The sequence below is a fragment of the Botrytis deweyae genome (genome assembly GCF_014898535.1).
Source record: "Botrytis deweyae strain B1 chromosome Unknown BDEW_058, whole genome shotgun sequence".
Classification (NCBI taxonomy): Eukaryota; Fungi; Ascomycota; class Leotiomycetes; order Helotiales; family Sclerotiniaceae; genus Botrytis; species Botrytis deweyae.
In genome coordinates this window covers 10,901-29,692 of record NW_024066265.1, presented here as the reverse complement: position 1 = coordinate 29,692, position 18,792 = coordinate 10,901, and the positions used below count along the sequence as shown (strand labels likewise).

The 18,792-nt window shown below is 39.4% G+C and overlaps 5 protein-coding genes across 5 annotated transcripts; 2 read left to right on the top strand and 3 right to left on the bottom strand.

Moving 5' to 3' along the window:
* Positions 1-737: 737 nt before the first annotated feature.
* On the bottom strand, positions 738-2,060 carry EAE98_012070 (uncharacterized protein; the record flags this gene model as incomplete). Its single annotated transcript, XM_038959694.1, has 1 exon — positions 738-2,060. One exon carries the CDS (start codon positions 2,058-2,060, stop codon positions 738-740), a length of 1,323 nt encoding a protein of 440 aa, XP_038803907.1.
* A 422-nt stretch (positions 2,061-2,482) lies between these two features.
* On the top strand, positions 2,483-3,618 carry EAE98_012069 (uncharacterized protein; the record flags this gene model as incomplete). The annotated part of the gene is made up of 2 exons (XM_038959693.1): positions 2,483-2,957; positions 3,017-3,618. The coding sequence occupies 2 exons, from the start codon at positions 2,483-2,485 to the stop codon at positions 3,616-3,618; spliced, it is 1,077 nt and encodes a 358-aa protein (XP_038803906.1).
* Positions 3,619-4,375: 757 nt separating this feature from the next.
* EAE98_012068 (uncharacterized protein) lies at positions 4,376-5,470 on the bottom strand (the record flags this gene model as incomplete). The annotated part of the gene is made up of 3 exons (XM_038959692.1): positions 4,376-4,917; positions 4,977-5,298; positions 5,354-5,470. 3 exons carry the CDS (start codon positions 5,468-5,470, stop codon positions 4,376-4,378), a joined length of 981 nt encoding a protein of 326 aa, XP_038803905.1.
* A 1,070-nt stretch (positions 5,471-6,540) lies between these two features.
* EAE98_012067 (uncharacterized protein) lies at positions 6,541-8,662 on the bottom strand (the record flags this gene model as incomplete). Its single annotated transcript, XM_038959691.1, has 3 exons — positions 6,541-6,735; positions 6,796-7,175; positions 7,225-8,662. 3 exons carry the CDS (start codon positions 8,660-8,662, stop codon positions 6,541-6,543), a joined length of 2,013 nt encoding a protein of 670 aa, XP_038803904.1.
* Positions 8,663-9,802: 1,140 nt separating this feature from the next.
* Positions 9,803-12,661, top strand: EAE98_012066 (uncharacterized protein; the record flags this gene model as incomplete). Its single annotated transcript, XM_038959690.1, has 1 exon — positions 9,803-12,661. One exon carries the CDS (start codon positions 9,803-9,805, stop codon positions 12,659-12,661), a length of 2,859 nt encoding a protein of 952 aa, XP_038803903.1.
* Positions 12,662-18,792: the final 6,131 nt, after the last annotated feature.

Sequence of the window (18,792 nt, the reverse complement as noted above, 5' to 3'; positions counted from 1 at the left end):
AAGAATGATCAAGATGAAAGGATCACAAAGCAAAGGAAAGGTGGCGGACAAAGAAGAAGAAGAAGGGCATATGAAATAAATGCATAGACGGGAAGTCGGATCTGGAGACTCCTGAGAACTATACTGCATTACCTCCTTTGTTTGGTTGCATTCTTGTCATATTCAATAGACATATTCGGAAAAAAGTGGGATTTTGGGAGACAGATTCATGTCTCAGTACACAAGTGATAACTGCCCTTTAGAAGCTCATATTCTCCGAGGATTATTCAGATACCTTCTCATAGACCCGTGATTTGTATGACCTGGATGATAATATCACATTCGTGAGGAACAATATACCTCAACACGTAACTGATGCGCTGGTTCAAATGATTTTACCCACTTTCGCGTTTCGTCATCAATACTGAGGTAGTGTAAAGTCAAATTGTTCTTCATATTGATGTAGTTTACAAGAAGCAACCGGGATGTGGGTTGTGCAAATTGATTTGAAGCCTGAGTGTCCAGATCCCCAGCTTCATTCCCAGTGTAATTTTCACTTTGCTATACACTAAATCATTTTTAAGCATCTCTTATTTTCAAAGCGCATCCTGTCCTCAAGGTGATGTACTCTTTTTAAATACAACTCTGCCCTAGATTATCCATCGCAGACGCTACAGACGTCCAGAGGCGCTCATATTTTTAAAAGGAAATGGATTTTGGATCTAACATTATGTGAAGAAAATGCCGAATACACCTTGCTACATCCCTTGTGCTACATTATCCCCCGCAGTTGTAATCCGCCGATCTCTCCTATGCGTAAAATATTCTGGGGACGGATTCGGACCATAGTTCAAATAGATATGTAAGAGGTAATCGAGACTTTCTGTCCGTAATCTCGACTCGAAGATACATGGTACTGAATATCTATGACATATCGGATAAACGAAATAAGCGGCAGATTTATCTGACATGATGTGAAAATTTGGAACCCTTCGTCCTCGCTGGTCTTCAAATTGCGGATATCTATGCGTTTGGAGACTACCATGATTGTTCTCTGGGGGAGCCTGATTAGGTCGGTCTCCATCCCGTATTGATATATAATGCTCCCTTACCGCCTGTGGCTTGGCAGCAAGGCCTCTTCCTGTGTGTGTAAATATTGGTATCACAACACAATGCTCGCGATATTTTTGAAGAACAATATATTTACGTTCTTTCGAGAAAACAGGTCCAAAGACTGTGTCAGTTCGGTATCTATCATTTTGTTCCGGAATTGTTCTGGCAAAGTCGGGGTAGTGTTCGACTGCACATATTACGTCCCCGTGATGGTAAGCACGTGCCATTTCTACCGATCCATACCGTTCCATCCTTTTATATGGCGCTGTTTGCATTATTGCTTCGTTATACAATGGGGGTGGTTTACATTCGGGCTGTTTGTCTCCCGCAGCTTCATAAAGCTTCTTATCAAGCTTCGGCTTCTCTACTCCGTCTACTATGATGGTACCAGGAACTGGATCGTACCAAAATGGATTGTCTAGCATTGCTTTCCCATGTTCCCAAGGTTCATGAGGAAATCGAGGAAGTTCATGACCTTCATATGGAAGTTCCATCCTAGGATCGGGCAAAGGAACAAGCTGCCCAGAGGTTGGCAAAGGCGCTGTTGCGGTTACTCCAGGTTGGCCGGAGGGCGGTATTGATGAAACAGAACTTGCACCCAATGGTACCCCTGGCTGGAATACGGGCGCTGTTCCTTTCAATGGAGCCGGTTGACCTCGGCCCTGTGATGTCGGTATGGTCACGGACGGGGTCAAGGCTCCAGCTGCAGGCCTATATGCTAATGACACATTACCCGAAACTGTTCCAGCATGGCCACCGCCTCGAGCTGTCCCATCACCTCTACCCTTTGTGAGAGCTGGTGAACCTCTCGCTGCCCCACTAGTTGTACGAGCTGGCCCACCGCCTCTCCCAGAGGCACTACGATTCACTCCTAATTCATTGCCCCTCGCAGAGCCACCGCGACCCCAAGCTGCTGGTGAACCTCCCCGCCCACCACCTTCTCCCTGTTTGCCTCCTTGGTGAGCCATTCTTGAATGTTTTAATTTTCTTTGCAAAAAATATTATGAGGAGTCCTCTTGACATAATTGCCAGTCCGTAATATAATATGATTTTGATAGAGCATGGCAGTGAACAAATAATAGGCTAGAATTCTTTGTCACTACAGTTCCGTTTTCGGCTTTCGGTACGGCGTAGATTGTCTTCAGTGAATAAAGACAAATTGTATTGGCCTAAGAGATCGCCGTATGATCCAGGATTTTGACATAGCAAGTCAAAGTCAAAGGTTATTTATACTTCAAGAATGCAGATTGAACGAACTTCTTGAAACAACAATAAACAAATTACTACGTTGTCAATAAGTTTTCCAATTTGTGATACCAGCCCCGGCTTAGAAAGGATAAGGTTGCACTCATTCAAAGTGTTCGACCTGCTTTCATCACAAATCAAAAGAATGGTTCAGGCTATACAGTCAGATCAAAAGGTTTCGTGGTGGGGATCGTGGTTTCAAAGCTCCAAAGCACCACCAATCGCACCACGGGTCTCAACTAGTGATGATGTGGAGTTTCTGCGCAGACAAATTAGGAGTCTCGAACGGACTATCCGTGAAAGTATTCATTACACCACTCAACGTGAAGATCCAGATATTTTAATAGCAAGGCAGACAATAGAACAGTTGAAGCAGGAAAAAAATGACGAAAGAGAGCGAACGGAGCGACTTAAGGTCGACCTCGGAGTCGAAAGAGAAGCACATAAGGATACTAGGCAAATGGTCACTGAGCTAAAAACTGAAGCCGCCGCTGAGAGGCAAAACATGGCTGGATTGAGAAATGAAAATAAGAACCTTCAACTAGAGATTGCCGATCTCAGAAGTGAAAGGAGAAGAAGTGCAAAGCACGGTGATAATGACGACGAACGCAACAGTCCCAGTAAGTAAAGTAGCTCTTCTACTCTTCTAGCAGACCATGGGCTAATAAATGGGGAATAGGGGCGAAATCTTCAACAGACTTGATTCATGTGAATCTTGAAGGTCGAGAATTACCAGCAACTGTACTCACCGAAGATTTGACAGAACGTTGGAACGATGTACTACAAAATCATTGGGAATATTCAACATGGATGGATAAGCTTGTGCAATTAAAGGAGGAAAATGAAGATCTACAGACGGACTTATGGAAGAAGGCCTTGGGACCAGAAGAGGCCGCGACTCGTTACGAAGAAAACCAGGCAATAATAAATGAAATCATACCCCGACGCGATGCACTTCTTGTGTCAATGCAACCTAACACAGAATACATATTCGGAGATATGCGGAAAAATTTGAGGAAATATGACCTATATCAAGAAGGAGACCTGTTCTGGAGAAGAGTAACGGGTTCATTCGGCGAGACAGATACATGGCTAGATCCACCAATACTAGGCAAAGAGGAAGCATTGGTTGTATTGAAAGACTGGAATAAAACATGGAGACAAACGCATGAAGGGTACACTGAGAGTGAATGGGAGGAATGGGAAAGGGGACAGGAAGGGCAACAAGAAGGGGGAGAGGAAGAGGAAGAGGAAGATTACCTAGCTGGTTCTTTCATGTAAAAAACTGCTGATACATGTTGAACGCAACTCATTTTACACAGAAAAGTGTTATCGATGACGCTTAAGAGCTTGCAGTATACATGGATAGGATAGGGCGCTGTCATAGAGAGGTCTAAATCAAATATTACATACACACAAGAACAACCTTGCTGATATATTGCACGCTCCAAGGTGTGGGACCAGTGCTCACGTGACTTGTTACAAGTGATGCGCTAATTTACAGACTCATCTCAGAATATCCAAAGACCCTCGCCATCAGAAATTATCATAGTCATAATAGTGAGGCTATCTTCCCGTACAAAAGCATCGTATTCCAGCTTTGAGTGGCGCTCATCAAACCCTGTCACCCTCCCAGATATCTACCTCAATTTCTGGCATTCAAGAATATGTGCTATTGTACTGCGTAACCGTAAGAAGGTATGTGTCTATTGATTTCATTAGGCCCATTATTTTCTACTGGTCGACATACATTAATAGTGCTTTATTGCATTCTCTCTACTTGTCTGGGTATCTCGTTGTAATACAACCATTATCCGAATGATTATCTACGCCATTCTCCTGCTAAAACTTTGCATGCATTTGGCAATCCATTTCGCCTCTTCTTACTGCCATCTTCCCATTAAGCCGTACAAGAAGATAAATGGATGTTGATTATGCCAAATATCTGCAGATATCTGATCAAAGAAATTCGTCACAATCTATCCGTCTATCCACATACTCAAAAGAACCTTCTGGGCCACAAAATAGAACACAACATCTACGCGCCCCTTCTCGCAAATTCGCTACTCTCACTCTGTCTCGACTTCTTTCCAAATCGACCCTTCTCGTGGAATTCAAGTCCCTTTTGTCTGCGGCCAATGCAGAAAATGCCTACCCAAGCAATAGTCGCAACAGCAATAACAGCTGTAGCGGCCCATGTCAGGATGAGATACTTCTGTCCTTTATATGCGTACACTCCAATGTCATTTCCAAATTTATTGATAATTTCTGCAGCTTTGTTTTGGAGAACAGTGACGATGATTGAGGCTATAGTAAGAGCCAGGAGGGCCAGGGATGCTAACCCCCAGTTCAGGAAGGAGAAGAGACGACCTGTTATAAAGATGGCGGCGAGCGAAGTTAATATTGCTAGACCAGCGGCTGCAACGCCGATACAGTAGAATACGAAGGTAGCGTTCATAGCCGTGGAGAGTGTGTCGAGACCATCTTGAATAGCAGAGGGCCAGCCTATGTCACTAAGATTCAGATGAAGGGGGCCGATAGATAATTGTTCGGAGATGATGGAACTGATCTCGAAGTGGACTGTGAGAAGATATGAGCAATCTAAGTAGCAGAATAATTTAAAGAGTAGTAGTACTTACACATAGCAGTTTGATTCGTGCAAGAGCTTACGTTGAATCCTGCCCCCTTAGAAGTTGCATTTGGCGTATAATATCCCTGGCACATGTCCATCAAATGAAGTGAGTACCATTCTTCGATACCCAAGGTTTCCGCAAGCTTATCCGCAATGTCGTTTTCAAGATCGCCCAGTGCATTTGCAATGTCATCGCCAATTCCAGGTTCACGGGGTATCAAGCTGCTGAGACTACTAACGATTCCGCCTGGGGATAGAGAGGTGGGTGTGGAACCAGAACCACTGGTTGTTGTAGGTATGAGGTCTTGTCCAATTCCGGAGGTATTGAGCTAGAGAGTATGTAATTAGAGCGGTCTCTTTAGAAATGGAGACTTGTGAACATACTGTCACAATGTGGTAGTCCTCCATGAAACCCGGCTTATTGCCTGCGAAAAGACACAACATGCCGAGCACGAATGTCACGATGGAACAAGCTAACGGAATGGCAGCTAGTGGCTGCATCTTGGAAAGTGATTGATTGGAATATTTGATGTGTGATGATTTTTGATAGATGATACCCAGGTGGTGGGTATGTATGGAATGAACGAGTACTTATCTGCTCTTTAGGAGATCAACAATTGAAAGAAACAGGAAATTGTGAACAATTCAATCACCAACCATGCCACGATTGTTTAAATAACGATAAATGAATCATTCATATAAGAAATTGATTGACCATAGCATGACACAAAACAAAACTCTCCTTCTCCTCCTACCTTATTACATTCACCCAAGCACGCACCCAAGAAATCAATTCGCAAAGCGGATAAAGAAAACCAGGAACAACAGATCTTGAGATCCTGATTTTACCTTTGTTGTCCTCCATTCAGAGTGTCCAAGACTTCCAATCCTGAAAACGGTATCAAAGAGCTCATCCCAGCAAATCTGGTTGGCAATCCGGAGGTTGAAGCTATATTGAAATACGTCATGGGTATAATTGAGATGTTAGTTGCACCTATCTATGGTCAGTGTCGGTCAAGAGAAAAAAGTTGATGAAGTGCGCGACGCGGTACGAATACAAGAAAAGAATCAAGTGCCTGTCCCCTGTATTGACCACGTCAATCGATAAGGCTCATGGACCAATCAAAATGATTACCTAATTTACCTAATTTGCGTGTCGATAAAACATCGGGGATTAATATTAATATATACCTTAGGTAACCACCTAGAATTCATTCCCAGCCATTCAAACTTCATTCTTCGACCACTTATGCAACCTTACGCAGTACGATGTACGATATTACAGTAATAAAGAGGTCAAGCATTATTGACTGCCGAGCACCTGCAATGACGACCCTGAAAAACAACAAGCAAGTTTTATTCGAAAATTGTTTTGGAGCAATGGGCCACCTAGGAACCTAGAAACCTAGAAACCTAAGAACCTATGCCTTCACTATTCGCTTCAAGACAACAAACATTATTTGACATTCTCGATAAGCGCCTCTGTACTATCGTTGCAATCCAATCGAATCGATGCAGGCCAAAGAGGGCAGGGAATCAAGACCCAGAACTAATGAGCATCCAAACGCTTTCTACCATGCTTCCCACATTTGTGCACCCATTGAAATCAGGCGATTGAACAATTCTTCCCGTAATGCGATGGCGGTAAGTTGTTTTCGGTCCCCGGCTTTGTCGACGACGAGGAGTCCATCCGCAATTTCTCGCGATGTAGCCCATCCTACTACAAGCTTACTTTTCCAGCCTAGCCCACCAACCTTCTTTATCTCCTGTTGTCGCTATATCAGCATATATCTTTCGATGTGTACAGGTATATTGATGGAACTTACCATAATGTCAGCTATCGCTATAGAAAAGACAGGATCAATGTCCTCTTTCTCCGTCGTCCAGCTCAATGCCGGGGTTGTTGCGGTGGCTGTGATATATGCATGTCCTTTTCGGCCCTTATGTCTAGAGGGAAAGCGTATAGGGCCCGCCGGATCGTCCGTCCCATCCTTTAAAACACCAAGACGATTTTTCGCGTGTTCTGCTCCAGCTGCAGCTTTCAATCTATCCGTTCCCAGGGCAGTCTCGACACCACCTTTAGTAACACTTTTAAAGGCCGCCAACAGACGGTGGCCTTTCTTCTTAGGTTTTGACTGATCTATACTGGTTGTTGTCGCATGCATGTCTGGATTAATGGCATCAGCCATTTCTGCCTCAGATACGCCTTCTGAATGAATTAGTATGTTACTTTTCACGGAGCGTCATCTACTTACCAAGGTGATCGAGATCCTCTCCTGCTGTAGCATGCGCGACATCAGGTGGCGGTAGAGACGAGGATGGAGGTGGTGGAATTGGAGCTTTATTCGCTTCACCAATTCGCAACAATGTGATTGTAAGTTGGGCATTTGTTGGGACACCTTTCAGTAAAGTGTTTCTAATCTCCAATAGCTTCTGCCAATTCGGGAATTCGCGGTTCAAGTATGAAAGCCCTCGCCAAATCAATGGATCTCCAAAGAATCCGAACCCGATGAAAAGCCCATTTAGTTTCATGAACACATAGGTACTGGTAAACAAGGAGATGAGGAGCAAAGGTGCAAGACAGCCAGCGAGCTTGAGTCGAGGTGTGTCACGAGGAAATGGTGGTGTTGGAGACAATGCATTTGCAAATCTCTCCCATCCATCAGATATGTCAGCAATGGCATGCATGACAGGTCGGGTTTTTGACCACATTGCTGCCGACATTGGCTCCTTTGTTTTATCATGTAGGCTATTTGTTTGATCTCCTGCACTGCTTCCCTTTGCATCTGCGGCATGGACTGCAAGGTTTGTTAGGTCTGGTGCTGCGTCTTCGAGAGTACTGGGCGCGGCTTCATCACCAGATGGATCTCCCTGGGGGTGTTTCCCTGCTGTACTACTAATTGCAATGGAGGTAAAGCTGTTCACGAAGTTGCTGGCTTCTTTTTCGACTGCCTCTCCTCGATATTTTTCGGGGGCTCCAGTCAAGCTAGTGTCGTTACCCAGCACGCCTGCGGTCGGCTTCTTGATTCCTCCTGTTGTGCTATCAATAAGTGCGGGTGGTGCTGGAGGAAAGCAGCGTTCTCTTGCTGGCGGCCATGCTATGAGCACGATCAAAAAGCCAACAATGGTTGGTACTAGGAAGTCTATCAGCCAAGCCAGGAAGTAGACTGATGCGAAAGCCATTGTTCGATCTCTTTCCCTCCATGACCTTAACCTTGCAATATGTTTCCAAAAGGTCACAAGCCCGACTATCACTGTCATATACAGCCGCTCTACATTTGCTCTCAACTTGTCTGGTGAGAACTCCTCTTCATCCGCAATATTCAAATCCAGACCTCCAAGTGGTGGCTCTGGCAACGATTTGACATGATACATCTGCTTATTGAATCGCCGAACTAAAGTCCATAATTCTTCGTTTGGTAGACCCCCGACCAGAGGGGTAGGAACATCGTCAGGATGATCATTCCAGCCCAAATCTCGCACTTCAACATTTCCATGATCTAGTTGTGCTGCACCTTTCTCTTCGTGATCTGCGACTGCCAGAGCATGGCTATCGGTAGGTATGTCTTCTTCGTGAGCTTCGACTCTAATAGGTAGATTGTGAATTGGTTGCGCGCGTCCGCGATAGGGATCTGTTGGTACAGCATGAGGGTCGTTGAGACTCGGAATATCGTGGGAATTACGTGTATCCATGATTCTGGATCGAACTGACAAATGAGGAAGGCTGTATCAATGTGACCAACGTCTGAGTAAAAGCAATGTCGGAATCGAATGAAACGAGGATATTGTCGAGTGTTATACAACGAGTAATGGAAAGAACATTGAGAAGTGGAAGAATTCGATATTGTGTATCATGGGAAAGAAAAAGATAGCTTGGCTTCGTATGGCATCCCCATATATATTTTATCAATATTGTAAAAAAAAGAAGGATAGGAATGTTGATTTGATCAATCACAATTCAGATTGCTAGCTACCAACCTAGGTAGTCTTGAACATCTCCCGTCTATGACGTATTTGTGTGTAGGCTATCCAAGCAATGAGGCGCCGTTTCTTTGTGCATGTTGACATGTTGACGATTGACCAAAGAATACTTGGAAATCTCAGGTTCGAGGTACAAAACAAAGCTTCGACAGCGGATTGCGATGTTTCGATATAGAACTGACCTACCGAGGATCGATCGCTCTGGATTCAATTGTCTTTTCAAATCTCCAGGATATCCATATGGATATTCATCCGACAGGTTTCTGCCAAGAAAGAGTCTGTGCACAGCTTCATGAGCCACAATCAAAGTAAGCACGTGGTAAACTGCTCCAGCCACGCACGCGCCATGGTTCTTTCAGATGCTCGTTGCATCACACACTAGATACTACCTAGGTAGGTACCTGAGGTACCTGAGTAAATATATTACAACATTGATATTGGTGGTATTGTCAAATGCACACCCCATCAGAACACTCATTTGATCAATTTGCTTTCATCGCTTTGATTCTCTTTTAATTTACGATATGATCACAAATTCAAACGGTCGGTCAACTTTCTCTTGCAGCCATCCCACCATTCTACAATTTGTTCCGCGCCTCAGCTCTGTCGTCACTTGCAAGCATCATAATGCATCGTCTCGAAAGCGGTTTAGTCGCCTGCAACACCCATGCGTGGGCGGCTGACAAGTATCATCTTTCAATAACTGTTACAGACTTTTACGTGAGGTGAAGTCTATACCTAGCAAGGTATGCCGTACAATAATCGCTTTTCTTGCAGGCTTTATCGCAAGTCAAACACAAGTGGCATTCTTCCAATGATTGCGGGATCGTACCTGGCAAGGTCGTCGAATTTATGGATAACTTTATCGCCAAAGATAATGTCAAAATTTTGGAAGATTCGGCGTCCCAAGCTATCTCGGAACAATCCCAAGCTTCCATCGAGCATGGAGAGACGATGGACGAATCCTCTGCTACATCTGTATCTGTGAGAGATAGCGGGGCACTTAACGTTATCGCACGGGAAAATGGTATGACAAAGACCGATGAGGATGAAGTTCAACTGATGAAGGAGAAATTCCCGGGACTTGGGCGGTTTTTTGCCATCAAACAGCGCAAGCCAACACCTCATAACCTTTTTTGGGAACAATTGAAGCCATCAAATGACTGGCTGCGACCTGTAGAGGACGCCCCGGATTGCGAAGTCGATCTCACATCAAAAACAGACGTGGCTCTAAGAAAGTCAAGAAAATCACAGAAAGTATTGGACGACCGTCAAAACCAAAGAGTCCCGGGAGCACAGGCCGAAGACCAAGATTGTAGTGAAAGCATTTCTGAGAGGGGCGCACTTAATCCAAAAGAAACGGTGCATACTACCAAGAGATTTCCCATACGGAATGAAATATTGTGGAAGGCGTATAAACGCCCCTATCGTCACTTAGACGACCTCCTGGCAGTGAAATCCGATATACCATCCGGCGCTTCCATACTTGGCTTACTTCATTTGGCGGAGTACTCAATCAAGCAAGCAGATACGTTTCTCGATAATTTAGAACGGCCAGATCTAGCTCTGGAGAAGTGGGTTACAGTGAATATCACAATAAACCATACTATACCCCATAGCGATGGCTACAACTCACTCAGGAGTGATCCCGGGCTTCTGACCAGGTATAATATGTTGAAAAAATGGCTCATAGACAAAGATTCAACATTTGAAGAAGCCAAAAACGTTGTCCGGGGCGATAATTGTAAGAATGGCGTTCAATCCTTGTTAGCACGACCAGTGAGCTGTGCAGATGGAGATAGCAAAGCAGTCCCAATCAATGGTAAAGAAGAAAGATGGCAAAAACAAGATCACATCAAATTTGAGAAAGAGGCAGCCGTAGCTTCAGCATTGCCCGATGCTGACGCTTGTAAAAACTCGAGCGAAAGTAATATTCCTACAATGCATAGTCAGCCTTCTTCCTTCCAATTCTCGGACGATTTTACAATCTCCTACCCATGCCATGTTAGAACATGTCCAGAGCATCAAAGTGGCTTCCCCTCTCAGCAAGTACTCATGGAACACTATGTCAATGCCCACGGTGAAGCTTATCATCTTTGCGACTATCCTTCATGCCAATCACAAATAGGCACTGCCAGTGCATTAGGTTCCAAGGTCCGTTTCCTTCGGTCAGATTTTCGAGCGCCAAAAATAAATTACAGAACCCACCTCCGAGAATTCCACAAAGAAGACATTGGATTATCTTCAAAGTTGTCGACGGAAGAAATAGAGGGCCTTGGTACATGTAGGTTCGAGGCAGAATGGTGGAGATGCCAAAGCTGTCTAAGAAAGGTAGTCGTGGGGAGCGAAGGGTATAGTTGCAAATCTTGCAAAACTATCTGCGAATCGGCAAGAATTTCGGCGAGGAAGACAAGATTTGGGTTTGGCGGCTTGATTGGTAGTGAAAGAGTGATCTCTATTCCAAACGGAGCTATACCCCGTCAGGCTTCCTATCCTTCAGGCGATTTAGATGTCTCATATGAGCCAAAAGTTATTGATAGTGGGGAAACTCAGGGCTTTGAGGATTCTGCAATTCCGTGTTCTTCTGATCCACTACCTACACTATCACCTGCAACAAAACTCCAGAAACTCAACTTTGAAATGGCACGGCGAGAAATATCGACCGAAAATGCCGCATCAGAGCGGAGCATTTTTGCTACATTAGCTACATCTGAGAAGGATCAAGGCAGCGGCTTATATGACTTAAAAGTCTGCCCATCGCCCAGGATCTCTCACGAAGATGTCATCATTGAATATACTCACGAAGAATATACCAGTAATAAAGCAGTTCCACTCACTACAATCAAACAATTAGGACACGGATCTCTTGGAATAGTTGATGCAGTTCGTTTCAATGATAGAGATCATAATGGTTTAATTGCTCGGAAAATCATTCGTCTCCCCAACTTCTCGCGAAAAAGGCTATTGCCTCTGATCCAGCAAGAGGTGGCAGTTCTTCGGGGTCTTTCTCATCACCACATCGTCAAGGTTATCAGCACTTATGAGACAATCAAAGCTCCTCGGCAATTTGGGATTCTCATATCTCCAGCTGGTGACGAAGATCTAGGCCATTTTCTTGAACGAGTTAGTGACAGTGATTTTCCAGAAGAAGACATGAAGCTGCTTAGTGGTTGGCAATGTTGCCTTGCTTCTGCCGTGTCGTATATTCACTCTCAGAATATCAGACACAAGGATATCAAGCCAAATAATATAATTTGCAAGGGCGATCAAGTCTATTTGACTGATTTTGGATCCGCCCACCAGTTCAGTGCAGGCGTCACAAGTTCAACAGAAGGGCCTTTAGTAGGCATCACCAAAATGTACAGTGCCCCCGAAGTAATTTCAGATGATCGAAGGGGCCGACCTGCTGATATTTACTCCCTGGGATGCGTTTTTGCAGAGATGGCTACTGTGGCTGATGGCGAACGCATCGAGGACTTTCATGAATACAGGAGCCAGCCAATACCAGATGAACCTGATAGAATGACCTACGTCTACTATGCGACTTCACATATGATAGGGCCATGGTTTAACGAGTTGGGAGATTTGTGGATGGCCTCACTCCTTCAAAATATGCTGGCTTTTGATCAAAAATGTCGCCCGACAGCTGACGTTCTTGTCGAAAGTTTGTTGCAGCATTATGGGCCCCCTAGTTGCTCGTGTCAAATATAGTCTTCCTCGATATCTAGACCATAAGTGCATGATGTCTTAACTCCCAGAGACATGATTCTCAGGAACTTTTGATCTGGACCTTAGCCATAAACACCTTTCTGGGAGTCTATTTCCCAGTCGGAATTTAAATCAAAGCCTCATGAGAAAGTAGGCTATATTAATTAGTGAAATCATTTTCCATCTATTTGTCTCTTTGGAATTTCAGGAAAGGATTGACAAGGAGTTTCAACAAGTCACAGAGATGGAAGCAGTGTACCAGGCAAACTCGTGACAAGAAACGAGAACGAGGGATGATCAGAGAGAAGACGATCGAAGAAAAGTGCGAAAAAATGGTTTTACAAGTTCATCTTTCATGCCTATTGTGGAAATGTGGACAAGAAGCTCATCAATGAATCCTTTGGATATGTCAGTCATTTTACTCCAAGCTCTAGAACTCGAAGTGGGCCCGATCCAGACATTTTTCTCATTGGTTGTTCAAATTGCATCACACCACGGCAATAGTAATCCCTAGAGGCTGCAATGTTGCACCTGCGATCCAATAATCTTGTTTCGGATCCGTTGATTTACTTGCGATGTTGGGTTAAATGTGCTGGATGACATAGACATTCTCTTCATGAAAGATCGGATATCTCAACCAGGACATGAACCAACGATGATTTTTGCGGGTTCAATCCATTTTCAACCAATTCAATTACATCCGCAAGAACATTTCATATCACTCGCAATAGTTTCATCGACAGATCCCGACCCTTCAATGCTATCCGACCCTTCAATGCTATCCAAACGTGTATTACCATTCGTTTCAAAACTCTTGAAATTGACTTGCAACAAACAATCTTCCGGGATCTTGAAAGGCCTGGTGGTACAAAGGCCATCTCCTTCGCTAAGGGCTGGACTGAATGCATGGAACAATGGAGATAATGTTCTTGGTATGCAGCTGTTTGGTATGTCTTCAGTGATGGCCCATGTCATATATCAGACATGAAAGGTTAAACACGAGATATCTTCATCAGTGGTTCGTAGACCAACTAATATCAAAGGAGCAATGTCTGATGATCAGATTAGGACGTCTTATTTGTTATCACAAATACCTTTTCGTGAACTCGATTGGTTCTGAGGCACCAGGTTACTTCAAGAGATGTTCTCTATCCTACCAGTTCAGCAGTTAGAGATCCTGGTATGACTACTTGGACATGAGATGCTAGTATTCTAAGTAGGGCAAAGACTAGTTATGCAACGCGTTGATTTAAAAGTGCAACAGGATGATTGTAACGGGCACACTGGGAACATATTCTTCTTCTTGTTCTTGTTCTCTGAATATCAGCAAACACATGACAATTTCGATCTGTAGCCTTAAGAATTAAACTGTTCTATATACACATTCTATTTATTTTTCTATGTTTCCTATCCTTTCATTTAACCTTCACGCTGTAGAACGTGTTTTGAGCTGATGTAATTCATGGCACACCCATCCTAAACCTGATTGATTTCTATTTGGAACTTATAGTTGACGTGCTTCTCTCCGAATTGTATTTCTTCAAGCCCGTCGACCAAAAGCGAAGAATTTGTTTCTGACCTTATGTTTTTTTTTTGGCCACGAGCCCGTGTTCGGTTCTCTGGGGAGCTGCATGATCACCGATAGATTCCGAATCAACAATATACCCTTCAATTGCTGAAGCAGACGCCTTGGTGTTGGTATCTGATAACTGATGACCAAGAGCACCAGGGTTCATCATAATCTCTTGGACATGATCGCCTGGGCTTCCTACTTCTGGCCATACGACCAACTTCACATACAACCGTGACTTCATCCTGAGATTGAGTCATTATCAAGGTTGTAAATGAAGGTGAAAAGGTCCATACCTTTTATCTATTGGACTTCGTTGTTATATATAACTATACATCATTCACCTTCGGTCATTTGTTTTCCCGTCTCAATTGAGACTTTTCTATCTTAACTTGCCCTCGCATACAAGCAAATTGTCATAACATGGCTCTTAACTACTACCCCTTTTACATTTCCATCCGCGATTCTTCCTTCTCCAGCCAACGGGTATTGTACCTTCACACTTTATGCTTTTGTCGATGACAACACCGCCAGTATCGCACGTTTGGCCCAGTACAATTCACTGTTACTTTCACAAGCGATCCGGAATTCTTGACCGATTGTTAGGAAAGCAATTTCGTTACTCCGCTAAATAATTATACAAACAGAGGCTCTTAAGAGTGACACAAAATTATGAATGAATTCAAGGGAAATTTATGGATTCTACCGTTGGTAAGCTTGGGTGGTGATAAAGATATAGAGATAAATTATACACATTTTTGACGAAACATTTGTTGACCACGAAAAATAAGCTCATAACCTTTAGAAACGAACAACTATCATCTCGCGATGCTCTTCTGTTGTTACTACTTGACAGCGTCTTGGAACTCAAAAGAGAATAAACAATCCGAACACCCCGCACCTTACCCAAGCAAAGCACCAAGCCCCTCACGTTCCCCACATAGTGCAGCAAATTTTCCTTGCAGATTTGCTTGCATTATAGGATTCAACAACACGAGATTTTGCATCGTGAATTTGACAGGACAGATGGCCGAGTGGTTATGGCGTGTGACTCAAGTTTAACAACTTAATTGATTCAATCAATTAGCATTCTCATGGGCCTAGCCCGCGGGGGTTCGAATCCCCCTCTGTTCACTTTTTGCGTGGAGCTCGGCGAACGGAGTTTCTTATGACCCAAATTTAAATTTTCGATATTACAAAATAACTTGACCTTAATGAAATCGTATATTACTAGTCAATCTAAATGGAAGTTTTTAAGCTTTTAGAGAAAACATAGTTTATAAATTCATAAGATTAAGATAATCGAATTCAATTAACTAATATAATACTTTATAAAATATTAGGGTTAGGATTAGAGTTATTGCTAGAAAATCTAACTTAAATATTCTTTCATAATCAAATTTATAATAAGATTTAAATTGAGATTTATATAGTATTTTATTAAAAGAGTATTCTCGAAGTAAAAATCATACTTATTAACTTTTTTAATAAATTATATAAATCATCTCAAAATAACAAATAATTTTAACTCTAATATATAATAAATCTAATATACTCGATTTTTTAAAAATCATTATTAATTCAATTAAAGATTATATAAACTTTAGATTCAAAATCAATAAAATAAGATTCATATTTAATATTCAAGAACTTTATATTTGAAATTGATATTACAAAAATGAATTCTAATAATCATATTAAAATAGTTCTAATAATTCGTATAATATATTTAAATATAAAATTAATTATAAGATTAAATCGATATTAGTTATAGAAGAAATTAAATATATTAGAATTGTATTATATTTGATTGAATATTTTAAGTATAACTCACTGTAGAGAATATAATAGAAAGTATAGAGTAGAATATAAGAGTATTAGTAGCTAAGTTATATTAAATACAATATAACTAAATTTAAGAGGAAAAGCTTTATATAAAATAGAGCTTTCGATTAGTATTAGTTATTACTAGCTCCCTCTAGTCTGATATTACACGAACTATACTTTTAATAATTTATTCTATTAATTATCTAAATTAATTCACTGTATTATGAATTGATAATAAGTAATTATAATGATAATTGTATTACTTTTTACGGTATATTACTCTCATACTATCTTAAGGAGGGCGAAGATTTAACATCTATATGTAATATACTCTATGAACGTATAGTTCTTTTATTAAATCTATAGAGCTAGGATCAAATTATTAATATCAATATTTTTAGTCATCTATAGATTATATGAATTCTTTTTTTTTTCGAATCATTACTTTTTAAAGGTTTAACTGTTTTTCTATAGATCTTTTCGATATTTTGAATGAAATAAAACTAATTTTGTTAAATAAGAAAAAAGTAATATATAATAGAAAGAAGGAAGTACTGAAAAGGGAACAGAAAAAAATCTTTCAAATATAAAGAAAGAATTTTGTGAATTTTCAAGATTTATAGTTTAAAAAGATATTAGGATAGTAATTTAGGATTTATTTAAAAACGACTCGGATTGTTTGAAATCTTTTATTATTCAAATGATTACATAATTATTATAAATGAAAGAAATGTTACGGAATTCACTATATAGTGTAATCTTACAAGCACTAATCCTGGTACTTCTTTGGAGTATTTACTTTTATGATTACTAATATTATTTCATTTATTTTATTTGTATGTTCTATATATCTAATTAGATGAGTACCTTGTCTGATTAGGGTATATAAAGTAGATATGATTATAAGGATCATATTTCAAGTCAATCTAGTTTATTATTATTCTATATATCTATTTCTAGATTAAAGTGATTATTAGATATAGTTATTACTTTTGTAATAGTTATGAGTCTGGTTGGTATTTATATTGTATTTTTATTATATATATATATCTTTTGATTACTTTGATTTATATATACTTTTTTTTATATCTCTTTATAATCTCGTTATATCGAAATCCAATTCCTTAGAAGTTATTTGATTTGTTATTTGTGAATACTGATCAAAATGGTTTTTAAATCTATAATATCTTTATATATCGAAAGGTATTTGGAAGGATGTTAAATTATTTGATTTCAAATCTATTTCGATTATTTCAATTAGTTTCAGAGAATCCTCGGAAAATAGAAAAACTTTTTATTAGTTGATTTATATTTACAACAAAGACTGGCTTATCAAGGATTTATTTGAACTTATTACGATTGTTAATTTTATGAGAAAATATGATTTGAATAATCAAGTAAAGTATTTTTTTAATTTTAATGTTTACGAATAATCTTAATAGAAGAATTCAGAAGGAGATATTAAAATAATTCCGTTATTATTTTCTAAAAAGCCAATACTTAAGTCTATAAAGCCTAAAGTAATTACCTATTAAGATATCTTAGTTAAATACTTTATATTTCAAGGAGAATATTAATATCAAAAAAATAAATATAATATTATGTATAAATTATATTAGGATATTTATGAATAGATTATGGAAATAATAGATATGTTTTATTTTATGGAATTTATTTTTGAAAATGATGATATTAAAGCTTTATTATTTAAAACAATTATTCAAAAGCTATAGAATAAGTTTATATTTATTATAACAATTGTAAAATCTATTATTATTCAAGAATATTAAAATATTTTTCAGTAAGTAATTATAAATCGAATCAATTCAATCAAATAATATAATAAATAAACTAAAGCTTATATAATTACAAAGTTGTATTATATCAAAATGGAAAATGATTTAGTAATCATCAATTTCCTATAAGTTATAAGAGTATATATACTTCCTATTTGAATAAATATTATATTTATTTAGATTGAAATTAATAATCAATTTGAAATTCCTAATTACTTTTTAAAGTAATTCGGGGATATCTTTGGTAGCTTAGTTTATTAGAATTCTTTAGTTTCTAAAGGCAAGAGTATATTCTCAATTATCAATTCTAAATTTAAATAGAATCTTGATAATTTGTAAAGAAAGTAAAATAATACTTGGAAAAAAGGTTCTAAAAGGGTAAATAATCGATATAAATGTTTTTACAAGTTAGAATTTGATTAAAAGAATAAAAAAGTAAATAGGAATTATTATTCTAAGATATACTAAACAATAAAGTTTGTATTTATTAAGAAATGTAATTTTTGGAATTCAATTTTATTAATAGAAAAGAAATATAATGATATATAAGAAAGGATTAAGGATAATTGATAGTTGAATATATATAAAGTATGGGAATAGAAAGAATAGATTAATTCAAAAAGTAGTAATTCTTAATCCTATGATTTATAAGATTTTGGATTAAGAATAATTATTTATTTTATTCAAGATTTTATTAATTATAGAATTTATACTATTACTTTTAATTTATTCTATTAACTTTCTGATAGTATTATATTGAATAGTAGTAGTATAATGTATTTTATTAATAATATTAATTTTCTTAATAAACATAAATATATATTTTTATTAGTATTAAATTATATTAAAATAGGAATATCAAAAATATAGATCGTTGAATAAGGCATTTGTATGATCAAGAATATTCTTTAAAGATTTTAAGATTCAAAAGGTGATCTGGT